At 41.4% G+C, this 13133-nt stretch overlaps 1 protein-coding gene across 1 annotated transcript; it reads left to right on the top strand.

Annotated features, from left to right (window-relative positions):
* Positions 7134–9465, top strand: LOC8079303 (tetraspanin-2). Its single transcript, XM_002438559.2, has 2 exons — positions 7134–7903; positions 8812–9465. Exons 1-2 carry the CDS (start codon positions 7379–7381, stop codon positions 9118–9120), a joined length of 834 nt encoding a protein of 277 aa, XP_002438604.1. The 5' UTR covers positions 7134–7378; the 3' UTR covers positions 9121–9465.

Below are 13133 nucleotides of genomic sequence, written 5' to 3'. Positions count from 1 at the left end.
ATGCCACAGGATTCAACAACTGGAGCAATTTTTAATATAGCAAGCACGCACATGTCCGAACAGAACGGGTAGGAGCAGTAGGCTAAGGATATATACGTATGGAAAGTGTTACTTGGTCATGGATAAGGTCTGCAACTCTGCATACACGCTTCGCCGTGCAATGCAACTGCATCCGCCATGCTAGCAGTAGCAGGTTGCCTCACGCAATTTCCTTATCCAAAGTCCTAACTCCAATTACTTCCTGATAGCTCCATCCTTATCGGTCCAGGTCCAACCCGATGTTCCTATCTGAACAGTCTGTATGTGTCACAATGTGACAATAAGCATATGATGATTTCTGTTTCTGAACACTGAGGGAAAGTGTAACCTGTTGGTATACCTCGCGCAGTGTGCTTTATTTCCTGATGTGGGCTTCCATATTCCATAATCATGTTCAACAGTGCATTCCACTTCTTCATGATCCACCGTTCGCCACAGACCGATCAATTGAGGTTGAGGGCACGCAGCATCATTACGCGAAAACAAATTCAGCTTCAAGCCTTCAACGTGCACAATGCAGTAACATGGAGGCAGGGTGTCATACTTGGAAGACACTGCACATGACTAGGTGCGTAGCTTAGCTTTGCATGTGCTAAAGGGCTGTGTGTGTCATATAATTGTTGATCAACAAGGAGCATCTACAGAGAAGGGCACCAGACATACAGATATTTGATGGGTGAAAGAAAGTGCAGGCCCAAGGGACCACAACGACCTAAAGAAAACGGGAAAGGAGGCCCGCGTAGACACCTTTCTTGAGCTGTGTAATCATCTACTGATGCTTGAGAAATCCTCAATATCTCAACCTACATGTTAGAGCCTAACGTACAGCATCAAGGCTACCCATAACTACACTTGTCAGTAAACATATCAAACATATGGATTGGGTGTGAATAGGATATCATTGTCTAATCCTTTGCTTTTCTCCTTTTACTCTTTTAGGTACATAGGATTATGTTGAAAGTATATTTAGAAAAAAGAGAACCGTCGTCGTCTCGTCGAGGATGAGCTTGAGCTTGACACTTCAGCTACCATATAGTGATATATATACCTGTGTGGTCCATGTCAAAGTAATGACAATAAACCGTAGGGTCACCGATTGGGACAAGTATCAGGTCACTGATAGAAGGACTATTTTCAGTACCTGAGGACCCGTGGACGACGGTGCTAACAGAGGGTTTAATTTGCATGCGTTCCGTTCTTGAATTCTCTTGATCAACACACCTCTTTTCTCCTACAGCTTTGTAGATGTACAAATCAGGGATTTCTCCTCTCCTTATCCAGTCCTTGGCGATGATATATGTAACCATACACTGAGCTTTGATTGGTGACAAGGACATATATAAAAGTGCTGTTGAAATATTGGCCTGAAATTTTTTGCACAACCTTATCAGACAAGATGATTGCTTGTTGTTGAACACAAACTTCGACGTCACTCCAAGGATGTGAATAGAGGATGATTGCTGCTATCTGTAGTGCTATATATCTGGCTCTGGCGATGAAAGAAAAGATTGGATCCAGATCTCTGAAGACTGCGTGCGTTCAAAAGTCAAAACTACTGACATCCCCCAACCCTTGACCGCGGCTAAACGATGCCGTGAAAACTAGCATGGAAAGTTTTCGTTGTTTCCTTTTATGGTTGTCGATTGCGTTTTATGATTTAATCTAAATCAAAGATGCTTAGAAGTTAGAACTACTGTCGGCCCAACAAGGTTGCAAGTGCAACCTGCCTACCTTACAAGTTACAACTATATCCACCTCACACCTCAGCATTGGAGATAACTTTGGAAACAGTCAAACACATATTCGGATCAACGTAATTTTACGTGAAAAAAATGGTCGTTGACATTGAGGGGCTGTCCGTTTGGTTGGCAGCTCGCGAGAGCCGAGAAGCCGTATTCCAAGTTCCAGGATTCCAGCACTAGTTCATGAACTTCTGGGCTGTTTAGAAGGTCTGAAGATGGCGGCTACAATGGGTATGATGCACATCGTTCTGGAGACAGATGCTGCTAATGTGAAAATAGCTTTGGAGAGTGACGAATTCCGGCAGTCTCCAATGGGAGGAGTGATTACGGAAAGCTCAAACATCTTATGGCTTTGGAGTTTACTGTGTGTAAAATTAGTGTGTGTCCCCGTGATTGTAACAAACTTGCTCATGAACTTGCTATTCGATAGGGTGTAAGCTGCCCAGTGGTGATCATGCCGCTTGAGATGATGTACCTCCTTTCCAGCGATTTGGCTGTGACAGAGGAGTAATGAGAAAAGCTCCGTTTCAGAGAGAGAGAGAGAGAGAGAGAGAGAGAGAGAGAACCAGGATTCCAGCATTGGTTGCTTGGGTGTTGGCCTCTTGGGTGACAAGTGCCTCGCACGGGGCCTCTAGCCCAGTGAATTTCCATCTAGTGCGAAGTTTCCTCATCCTCATGGCCTCCTCCTCATTCTGAGTGGAGTCGTGGACTTGAGACTTGGAACAATCATGGCCCAGTGTCTAAGCCGATACACTTTGGGTCCAAGTGGGGGTGAGGGGATGAAGCAGGCCTGCTAAGGAAGTGCACACTCTAGAGAAATAAAAAGGACCAAAGGTATTGTGGCTCGTGGGAGAGGAGGTGCATCCATCAACTATCATCTATTTTTTCTCCTCAAACCGTAAAAACCAAACATCTTACTCCTAACCTTTCAAAATCTTACAAATTACCTTGCTAACCTAGGTCGTAGTGGTTTTGAAGGCAATTTTCTTTTCTTAGTTAAAAAAAATTGGTAACTACTTGATAAGGTTTTAAAACTATAGAAAATATCTTTAAGATTTTAGATATATATTGGGAAAAATATCCAAATAATATATTTAGAACTCACACAAACATCATTAAAAACTTTAAAGCGTTGTGACCATGCCGCCACAAAATAAAGAGGCTTTTACGTATATATCATTATAAAAATTGGTAATTATCTACAAGTCATTACAAAATATAAGTTCTTAAAAGTGCCACTGCTTTGAACTCTTTTACTCTCTATGCTAGCTCTGTCAGATTTGACTCTAACGGTGTTAAACTATAGGTATGAAAAGTTGAAAATATCCCCATATCTAAATATTCAATTAACTTTTTTAGCATCTTAACGATCTCAAATGAAAAAAACTCAAAACTAGAAAGTCATAGATTTTGTTGAGATCTACAATATTTATATAAAAATATTTTTTTATTTTGTATAAAAAATATATTTTTTCTAAGGCATTTTAATCCTATCAAATCATATCTTTTTTGCAAGGAATTAAATGAGGATAATTTTTATACACAACGATCTACAATTTTGTAGTTCTCGGTTTTTTTTCATTTGAGATCATTAAGATGCTAAAAAAAATTAATTGCATATTCAGCTTTGAAGGTATTTTTGACTTTTTACACTCGCGATTTGACACGTTAGAGCCAAATTTGTCGAAAATGGCATGAAGAGTAAAGAGTTTAGAGGAGTGGCACATATAAGAACTTAACTTTTTTAATAACTTGTGGATAATTATTAACTTTTGTAATGACACGTAAGTAAGGCCTTGTTTAGTTCCAAAAAATTTGCAAAAATTTTTAGATTGTCCATCACATCGAACCTTGCGGCACATGTATGAAACATTAAATATAGATATAAGAAATAACTAATTACACAATTTAACTGTAATTTGCGATACAAATATTTTGAGCCTAGTTAGTTCATAATTAGACAATATTTATCAAATACTTCATCCATCCCAAATTATAAGACGTTTGACTTTTTTTTACCCCAAGTTTGACCACTCGTCTTATTCGAAAAATTTATGCAGAAATAGTCAAATTTAAGTCATTCTTGAGGAATTTTAATTAATAAACCAAGCCACGACAAAAGAAGTGATATTTTGCACAAAATTTTGAATAAGATGAGTGGTCAAACTTGGTGTCAAAAAGTCAAACATCTTATAATAGATTGAGTACAAACGAAAGTGCTATCGCGTCCATTTCGCTAAATTTTTTGGAACTAAACAAGGGTCTTCCCAAAAAATTTTGCAAAAAAAAAAAAACAGATTCCTCATCACATCGAATCTTGTGGTGTATGCATAAAGTATTAAATATAGATAAAATTATTAACTAATTATATAGTTTGCCTGCAATTTATAAGACAAATCTTTTAAGCCTAGTTAATTCATAATTGAATAATATTTATCAAATACAAACGAAAATGCTACAGTATTTATTTTGTAAAAAAAAATGAAACTAAACAAAACCAAGGCCTAAAAGCCTCCAAAACAAAAACCCCGACGTGGCACCCGCGCGTGGCAGATTAGGCCGAGTCGGCAGCAGCTACCGAGTCCGCACGGCTGATGGGAATTGGAAGGGATTGGAATGGAGGCGAGGCCGGCGGGGCAGCGGCGGTGCACGCGGCAGGGGAAGGACGCGACGCGACACACGTCAGAGGAAGCTGCTTGCTGCCCAGTTTCAGTTTGTTGTTGGGGGCGTAACCGACGCGACGCCATGCTGCGGCCGTGTGCGGCGGCCGGCGGGCAGCCTCGCTACGTTTGTACGTTCTCCCATCCTGACTCCCAACAATGCGCACGAGAATATCAAACCTTTTCCAAACTCCTTTGGGCCCAATCCCCACCCACCCGCCGCAAGGCGGACTCGCTCTCCTCTTCTGCTCAGCTGCCTCGTCACCGCGTGTGCCACTGCAGCAACACAACGACCTTCACTCGTCACCAACACCACCACCCGCTGCCCCGAATCCCCCTCCCGCGTGCCACTGAAACTTTCAAAGTGATATATGTATGTCTCTAAATTTGGCAGAGAATATTATTTAGGTTTCTAAACTTTTAAGATAATCACTATAGGTCTTTAAATTTGGCAAATAGTGTCATCTAGGTCCCTAAAGTTTTAAGGTGATCACTGCAGGTCCATAAACTTGACCAACGGTGTCATTCTAGTCTAAATATGGTCTAACTCACTCTATAAGTTGGTGTGACATTGTGGATGTAAGTTAGACGTGTATCCACCATGTGTCAGTTAACCAATCATTATTTATATAATATCTATTATGAAATTATAATTATGTAAAATAATTTACATCAACAAAAAATAATTTAAAGTATTAAAAAATTTACAACAACAAAAAATTTACAACAGCAAAAAAATTTACAACAAATATACTATAATACCTTTATTAATACTATAATACCAGTATTACAACTTTTAATAAAAGTATTATTAATAGTAGTATAATATTATATAGTAATACTATAATTATTATTATTTTCCAAGTTTAATATTATTTTAATACTATTAATGATACATAAATATTAAATTAATTTTATTATTTTCCTATTTAAGTTAAAACCAAATATATTTGTTGATGTAAGTTATTTTATATAATTTCATAATAAATATTATATAAGTAATGATTGATTAAATGACACATGTTGGATCCACGTCTAACATAGAATCAACATGCCATACCAGTTTATAGAGTGAGTTAGATCACATTTGGACCAGGATGTCACTGTCGGTCAAGTTTAGGGACCTGAATGACACCTTCTGCAAAGTTTAAGGACCTGCAATGATCATCTTGAAAGTTTAAGGACCTGAATGACACTCTTATAGGTATCACTTTGAAAGTTCATAGATCTAGATGACACTTTGAGTCAAGTTGAGAGACCGCCGATGAATTTCTCTCTTTTAAATGAATCTTAAGTTGACTCAAAGGTGTACTCAACTTCTTTTCTTGTGTAGCTCATATGTACCCTCAAAATTTTATACGTGGGGCTAGGTGAACACATCGAATCTTGTGGTATATGCATGAAACATTAAATATAAATGAAAATAAAAACTAATTGCACAATTTATCTGTAAGTTTTGAGTGTAGTTAGTCCATAATTAGGTAATAATTGCTAAATAAAAATAAAAGTGCTACAGTACCCAAAACAAAACCATTTTGGAACTAAGGCCTTGTTTAGTTCCCAAAATTTTTTGGATTAGGAGTACTATAGCACTTTCGTTTGTATTTGACAAACATTGTCCAATCATGGAGTAACTAGACTCAAAAGATTTATCTGTCGATTTATAGACAAACTTTGCAATTAGTTTTATTTTTATCTATATTTAATGCTCTATATATGTGCCATAAAATTCGATGTGATGAAAAATCTTGAATTGTTTTTGATTTTTGGGTTAACTAAGGCCTTGTTTAGTTCACCCCAAAAACTAAAAACTTTTTAAGATTTTCCGTCACATCGAATCTTGCAGCATATACATGGAGCACTAAATATAGACGAAAATAAAAACTAATTGTACAGTTCATCTGTAAATCGCGAGATGAATTTTTTAAGCCTAATTACTCTATAATTAAATAATATTTATCAAATAAAAACGAAAGTGCTACAGTTACAAAAACAAAAAAAAAATTCGAAACTAAACAAAGGCCTAAAGACGGGCTCAAAATGACAGCTGAGCACACACGCACAGGCAAAGCGCTATGACCAAGCCGCCGTGCGACGCCTTCGGTGATGAGGCCGCCGCAAAACCCCGCGCATGGCAGATTACGCCGAGTCGGCTGCAGCCCCCGTGTCGGCACAGCTGATGGATCGGAGGCGAGGCGAGGCGAGGCGAGGCCGGCGTGGCAGCGGCGGTGCACGCGGCAGGGGTAGGACGCCACACGCAACGGAACTGAGACGCGCCCAGGATGCTGCGGCCGTGCGGCGGTTACCCACAATGCGCTATGCAAGGCCGCCGGTGGGCACGAGAATATCAAGACGCTTTCTTCGTCCGTACCCCCCCAAACTCCTTTCCCCAATCCCAGCAGTTTTTTAGTCTACATGCTGGGCATTGCTTATCTGCACCGTTGAATATGCATCGAGATGTGTGAAACAGTGGAAAGAAGTGTGAACACAGTGGAGAGAAGTGTAGCAGCACGAATCTCATAGCATATTTGGATGGTCCAGATAAACAATGCTGAGCATGTACATGCTGCATGGAGAGAAGTGTAGCAGCACGAATCTCATAGCATATTTGGATGGTCCAGATAAACAATGCTGAGCATGTACATGCTGTATTGTATTATTGCCCAATCCCCACCCGCAACTCTCCCTCTCTCTTGTCCTCACGTGCCTCGTCACCGCGTGCAACTGCAGCAACAGCATTCATTCCCACGAGTCGCGAAACGACCCTCTCACCGCTGCTCCAGTACCTCACACTCTCACAGACTCACACACGCAGTTCCGTCTTCACACTCCCCCTTCCAGTCCCATCAGCTGCATCCGCTGCGCCATCCCGATCCTCGATCCCGCCCGCCCCTCCCAGACTCCCCGTCCGCCATCCCGGGCGGGGGCCGCGAGAACATGGCGGTGAGCAACAACATCACGGCGTGCATCAACTTCCTGGTCCTCCTCTGCACCATCCCCATCGCGGCGACAGGTCTCTGGCTCGCCTCGCGTCACGGCGGGGAGGACTGCCTCAGGCTGTTCCGGTGGCCCGTCGCCATTCTGGGCGCGCTGCTCCTCCTCGTCGCGCTGGCCGGGTTCGCGGGCGCGTACTGGAACCGGAGGGGCCTGCTGGCCTGCTACCTCTTCGCCATGGCGGCGCTCGTCACGCTGCTCCTGGCGCTCCTCGTCTTCGCCTTCGCCGTCGTCGCGCACGGCGACGGCGCCTACCACCCCGTCGCCGGCAGCGGCAGGGCATACGACGACTACCGCCTCCAGGGGTACTCCTCCTGGCTAAGAGGGTACGTCGCCGGCGACGACCCCCGGAGGTGGGACGGCATCCGGGCTTGCGTCGCCGCGTCGGGCACCTGTAGGAAGCTCGCCGTCGATAGCTCGTTCATCGTGCCTGAGCAGTTCTACATGTCGCACCTCTCGCCCATCCAGGTAAATCAAATCGTACTTTTGTACTGTGCTTATTGTTTACTACTAGACTAGTACTACTCATCGATTGAGCTGACCAATGTTTACTTCTAATCTAAAGTAAACATTTGTTTACACACATTGTTTACTTGTAATCTAGCTAAGATGAACATTTGTGTGTAAAGGTACCTGGTAGTTTCGTTTCCACTTTGTAGCTAGTGTAAAAGTAAAGAGGAATCAGTCCCTTATTGCCTTGCTCCTACTGGTAGACACTTGCAGTGTAGCTGGGAAGATGATGATTGCCGCCACCCTGCCCTCGCTCCATGGTTGGCGTGACCTGTAAATGTGTTCATCTCCATCATGCCTAGATGTGTCCTCTGTCACTGTGTGCGTGGGAGAGAGAGCGGCAGACATGCATGTGCCATGTGGGCCGGTGCATGGAACCATGTAGCCAGCCACTGATTTTTAAGACTCTTCTGCATGCAAGCTTTGTCCCGTGCGTACTCCAGCTCCAATACGATAAGGATTATAGGATCGGAAGCTTCTGTGCTGTACTCTACTAGTTGTTGTTACCATTAATTAGGCCCTGTTTAGATTGGAGATAAAAATTTTTTAGTATCACATCGGATATGTCGGAAGAATGTTGGAAGAGGTTTTTAGAATCTAATAAAAAAACAAATTACATAGCTCGTCAGGAAAACTACAAGACAAATCTATTAAGCATAATTAATCTGTCATTAGCACATGTAGGTTACTGTAGCACTTAAGGCTAATTATGGAGTAGCTAGACTTAAGATTCGCCTCGCGATTTTCAACCAAACTGTGTAATTAGTTTATTTTTTGTCTAAAGATTCGATGGGATGGATAAAATTTTTTTGGTGGGGAACTAAACAGGCCCTTAATGATGATGGTGTGCTGTGGTGTCTTTTCAGTCCGGGTGCTGCAAGCCGCCGACGGTGTGCGGGTACGCGTACGTGAGCCCGACGGCGTGGACGAGCCCGGCGAACCCGGCGGCGGACGCGGACTGCGCGGCGTGGAGCAACGACCCGGACCAGCTCTGCTACGGCTGCGGCTCCTGCAAGGCCGGCGTGCTGGGGGCGGTGCGCCAGCAGTGGCGCAAGGCCAACGTGGCGCTGCTCGTCGCCACCGTCGCGCTCATCTTCGTCTACGTCATCGGATGCTGCGCCTTCCGCAACGCGCAGACCGAGGACCTCTTCCGACGCTACAAATGGCGAAACTGATGCATGCTTCGAAAAATCCTCGTCCTACTTCATCGATCTGTTCTTCTTCACATCGATCGTCTACAAATGGGTTTTCATACCTACTAGTAGTAGTAGTGTAGTACCAAGTAAAGCCTGCACGTCGTCGTCGATCCCTGTGGTGAGTTGGGTGCGATTAGTAATGTGGTTAATTAGTTTTGTAGAATGATGAGGACAACTGCTAGATGTTGTAGTAGGAGTGTATGTATGTATCTATCTGTGCGATAAGATATCTCAAGCTTCGTTAAAACATCGACTGCGATTTCCATGAGATGAGATGTGCCTCCTTTTCAGGCCACGGAATATATATCTGTGCGTGCTCCGAGAGACCGAGAATGGACTTTTGTGTTGCCGTACATTTCCTGCAATTCCTTGTTTAGTATAAAAAAATGCAAAAATTTTCAGATTTCTTATCACATCAAATCTTGCGGCACATGTATAAAACATTAAATATAGATAAAATAAATAACTAATTACGTAGTTTACCTGTAATTTGCAAGACGAATCTTTTGAGTCTAACTAGTCTATGATTGAATAATATTTGTCAAATATAAACAAAAGTGCTACAGTAGCTATTTTGCAAAAAAAAAAAATGAACCAAACAAGGCCGCTAGCATGAATGCATGATGCCTGTTTTGCTCATTTCCGTTCAGCATTTCTGTACTGCAAAATAATAAATATATGAAAAAGAAGAAGCTATATAACAATTCGGCCCTACACATGGCCCAAAACGCTTCTTGGGCCTCTCAAGCCACGAAACTTATTAGGGTGTCTCTCGGGCCTGGGCTAAATCCAGAGCGAGCCTGCTCTTGTCACATCTGGTCTGCAACCGAGAGAAGCAGCAACCCATACGGGTTGACAACTTGGACACATTCTGAATTTGTGGCAGGAATCAGAGAGCCATAAGATAGGCCTCAAGTGCGCTAGTACGCGTAAAAAAGTTAGCTACGCCTTTGAAAATTTAAACTTTGAAGATGGATAATTTCAAGCCAGGGGAAAAACAAAATGCAAGCTTCAGTTCATGCACCATTACGTGCCAACAGTACATTCCAGCAACACACTTTTCCCCGGATTAGCTGGAAGTCATCCTGTCCGGATTCAGGGCACACAATTTCAGACTATGTGCAACTTTTCTTGACAGAATTTTATAATGTATAATAACAAGTAAAATAGAAAAAAATAACGCTGAAATATTAGTTATCTCTGAAATGGCGTGATTTCACAGTTGACCTGGATTAAAATCCGTTGCATGCCTTTTGTTTTCAACGGTTTATTTATTTGGTGCATGAATGTTGAATGAGTATGCCCATGTCAAATTTGTTCCTTTTTATTAGGACATGAAGAAATTTTTGTGACGGCTACAACTAATACGTGGTGATTATATTTAAACATGATGTACGTTGACATATCTCCACCTCTCTGATTTGCTCTTAAACAAGTAGGCCTTGACATCCATGCTCCCCAATCTTATAACAATATCTTTTCGTCGTCTCAAGTTCTCACCTCTCTGTTTTCGGTTACTTAACATTGCCGTCTCAAATTCTCATCTCTGTTGTGCGTAAGCTGATTGGATTAACTGAAATTCTTTGCCCGCTATGTCAACAATGTTATGAAATGTACGTTTATCAACTTCGAAAAAATAGAACTATATGCTAAGAAACAATATAGTATATATGTCGTAGAATCCTATAGCCGAATATCACTCCCTCTTGTCTCTTTCAGAGAGAACTTCTATTTATTGAGAAATAAAGTGTAACTTCAAGGTCAATTAGTTTTTTTAGTAGGGGAGGCAAGAGCTTTGTAAAAATATATTAAGAAATGAAGTGTAACTTTTCAAAGCCAATTAGTTCTTTTTAGAAGTGGCGGCAAGAGCTTTGTAAAAATATATTAGACAAGAGAAAGGAAAAAATTAATACGTAATTACAGGGATACTAGGAACAAACCGACACCGAGACAACCAAAAGATGCCAAAATAGGAACTCTTAGGAACAAACCGACACCGAGACAACCTATAGAACAAACCACAACTAGGGTCTTGTTTAGTTCTATTTTTTTTGCAAAATGAATAATGTAGCATTTTCGTTTATATTTGATAAATATTGTTCAATCATGGACTAACTAGGCTCAAAAGATTCGTCTCGCAATTTACAGGCAAAATGTGCATATTTAATGCTTTATATATGTGTCACAAGATTTGATGCTCCTTGCATAACATTGCCACTTGTTTAGGTTGTAAATTCTTCTTCTATTCCGTTCCTTCCAAATGTTCCACTCAAAAGTAGATCATGATTCTATCAAAAGACTATTTCTGACTTCTTTCTGTATTCGCTCGACATTTCCTCAAATAACTCCATGTTGATTTGGTTTAGAGTTGACAACCCAAGCCATTGCTTGATCAACTCCCACATCTCCTTTGTGTAAGTGCAGTCTTTACAAAGGTGCATTGAGGTTTCCATATCAGTTCCACATAATTTACAGATGGGGTCATTTTGTGGTTACGGTTGTTTTTTTGAGTAATTTGGAGGGGTGTGAACCCCTGCAGCGAATATATTAAAAACTTAACAAAGGTAGCGCAAACAGGATGAAAGAAGATACAAAGAAAGGGAGGAGCAAGAAAGACTACTAAGCTAAAGGACTAAAAAACTAAATTGAAGCTAAACTAAAACAAGGTGAAAAACATTAAGGAACAAAAAAGGAGATAAAAAAGATCTGCATCAAGCAGCAATAAGCTCTAGGGATTGAATCCATGAGTCAAGGGCTTGATGTAGGTCCTGCTTCAGCCTGTGACGGATGAGTCTTAGCTCTTTAAAGAAGAATCTTTCACAGTCCAGGCTATTTGATCCATTACCTCTGAAAATGAGTTCGTTTCTTGCACTCCAAATGGTCCAACACAGCAAAATGATGGTTTCCATGAAGAACTGAGAGTTGATTTGCGCCTTGATCAAAGGGATGAGCTCTTCTATATTAGACTGTAGGGGGATGTCAACACCCACCAAATTCCAACACATTCTAGCAAAATCACAATTCAGGAAAAGGTGTTGTGCTGTTTCTTCAGATAAGTAGCTGCATAAGGCACAGCTGTAACAGTTGATGTCCATCTTCTTCCTTTTTAGCAAATTTTTGGTGTTTAGTCTGTCTTTTATCAGAAGCCAAAAGAAGACCTTGTGCTTTAGCTGAACCTTATTTTTCTAGATCCATTTAAAGAAGATATTGTTGTTAGTTGCACCTGCCAAAAACCTGTAAACTCTTTTTGCTGAATAATGAGCTGCTTGACCCACACAGGTCCATTTATCCTTTTCTGAATTTGCTGATCTGCTTAGGATTGCTTCCTGGAGGTATTGCAGTTGTGAGAAAGCTTGCTCTGAAAGTGGAAGCTGTACCAAAGAAGAGAGATCTGGAAATTCAAGAGCTCTGGCTGCACTAATCTGCTTGTTTATTTGCATAAGAGTAAAGTTCAGGGTATTTAACTACAACAGGGGAATCAGACCAAGAATCCATCCAGAAAAGAATAGTAGATCCATTCTTGAAATGAGGTACAGTGGTTTGGTAGCTTGTTGTTGGAGTAGTGCTTTTCCCACACTAAGTCTACCCAAGGAAGGCTTTCTTTGTTAAAAAATTTGTGGAGGTTTTTCAGTATCAGGGCCTTGTTTTGTTTTTCTAAATCAATAACTCCCAGCCCCCCTGGTCTTTGGGAACACATATCATTTTCCAAGCTGCCTTTGGGGCTCCCTTTTCATTGATGGATGAACCCCTCCAAAGACAATGTTTTCTATATTTGTCAATTTGCTTGATGACTGCCTTTGGGAGAAGAACTGAGCACATGAATAATGTTGGAAAGGCAGACAAGACTGCATTGACCATTTGAAGTCTTCCTGCCTGATTTAGAAACTAGGAGATGAAAGCTAGCTTGTTTTCACATTTCCTAATCATGGGCATGAATTCCTGTAATCTTGGTCTTGAGATGCATAGAGGTAACCCAAGGTAAGTGAAGGGCA

Source organism: Sorghum bicolor, chromosome 10 (assembly GCF_000003195.3).
Source record: "Sorghum bicolor cultivar BTx623 chromosome 10, Sorghum_bicolor_NCBIv3, whole genome shotgun sequence".
Taxonomy (NCBI): domain Eukaryota; kingdom Viridiplantae; phylum Streptophyta; class Magnoliopsida; order Poales; family Poaceae; genus Sorghum; species Sorghum bicolor.
The sequence above is the reverse complement of the archived record's forward strand: the minus strand, read 5'-3'. Positions and strand labels throughout refer to the sequence as shown.

What these genes read in the sequence shown, in the direction of transcription:
- LOC8079303 (XM_002438559.2), top strand. Translation starts at nt 7,379, where the DNA reads ATGGCGGTGAGCAACAACATCACGGCGTGCATCAACTTCCTGGTCCTC. An exon ending in CGCACCTCTCGCCCATCCAG is followed by an intron (nt 7,904 to 8,811) that starts GTAAATCAAATC and finishes GTGTCTTTTCAG; the next exon opens with TCCGGGTGCTGCAAGCCGCC.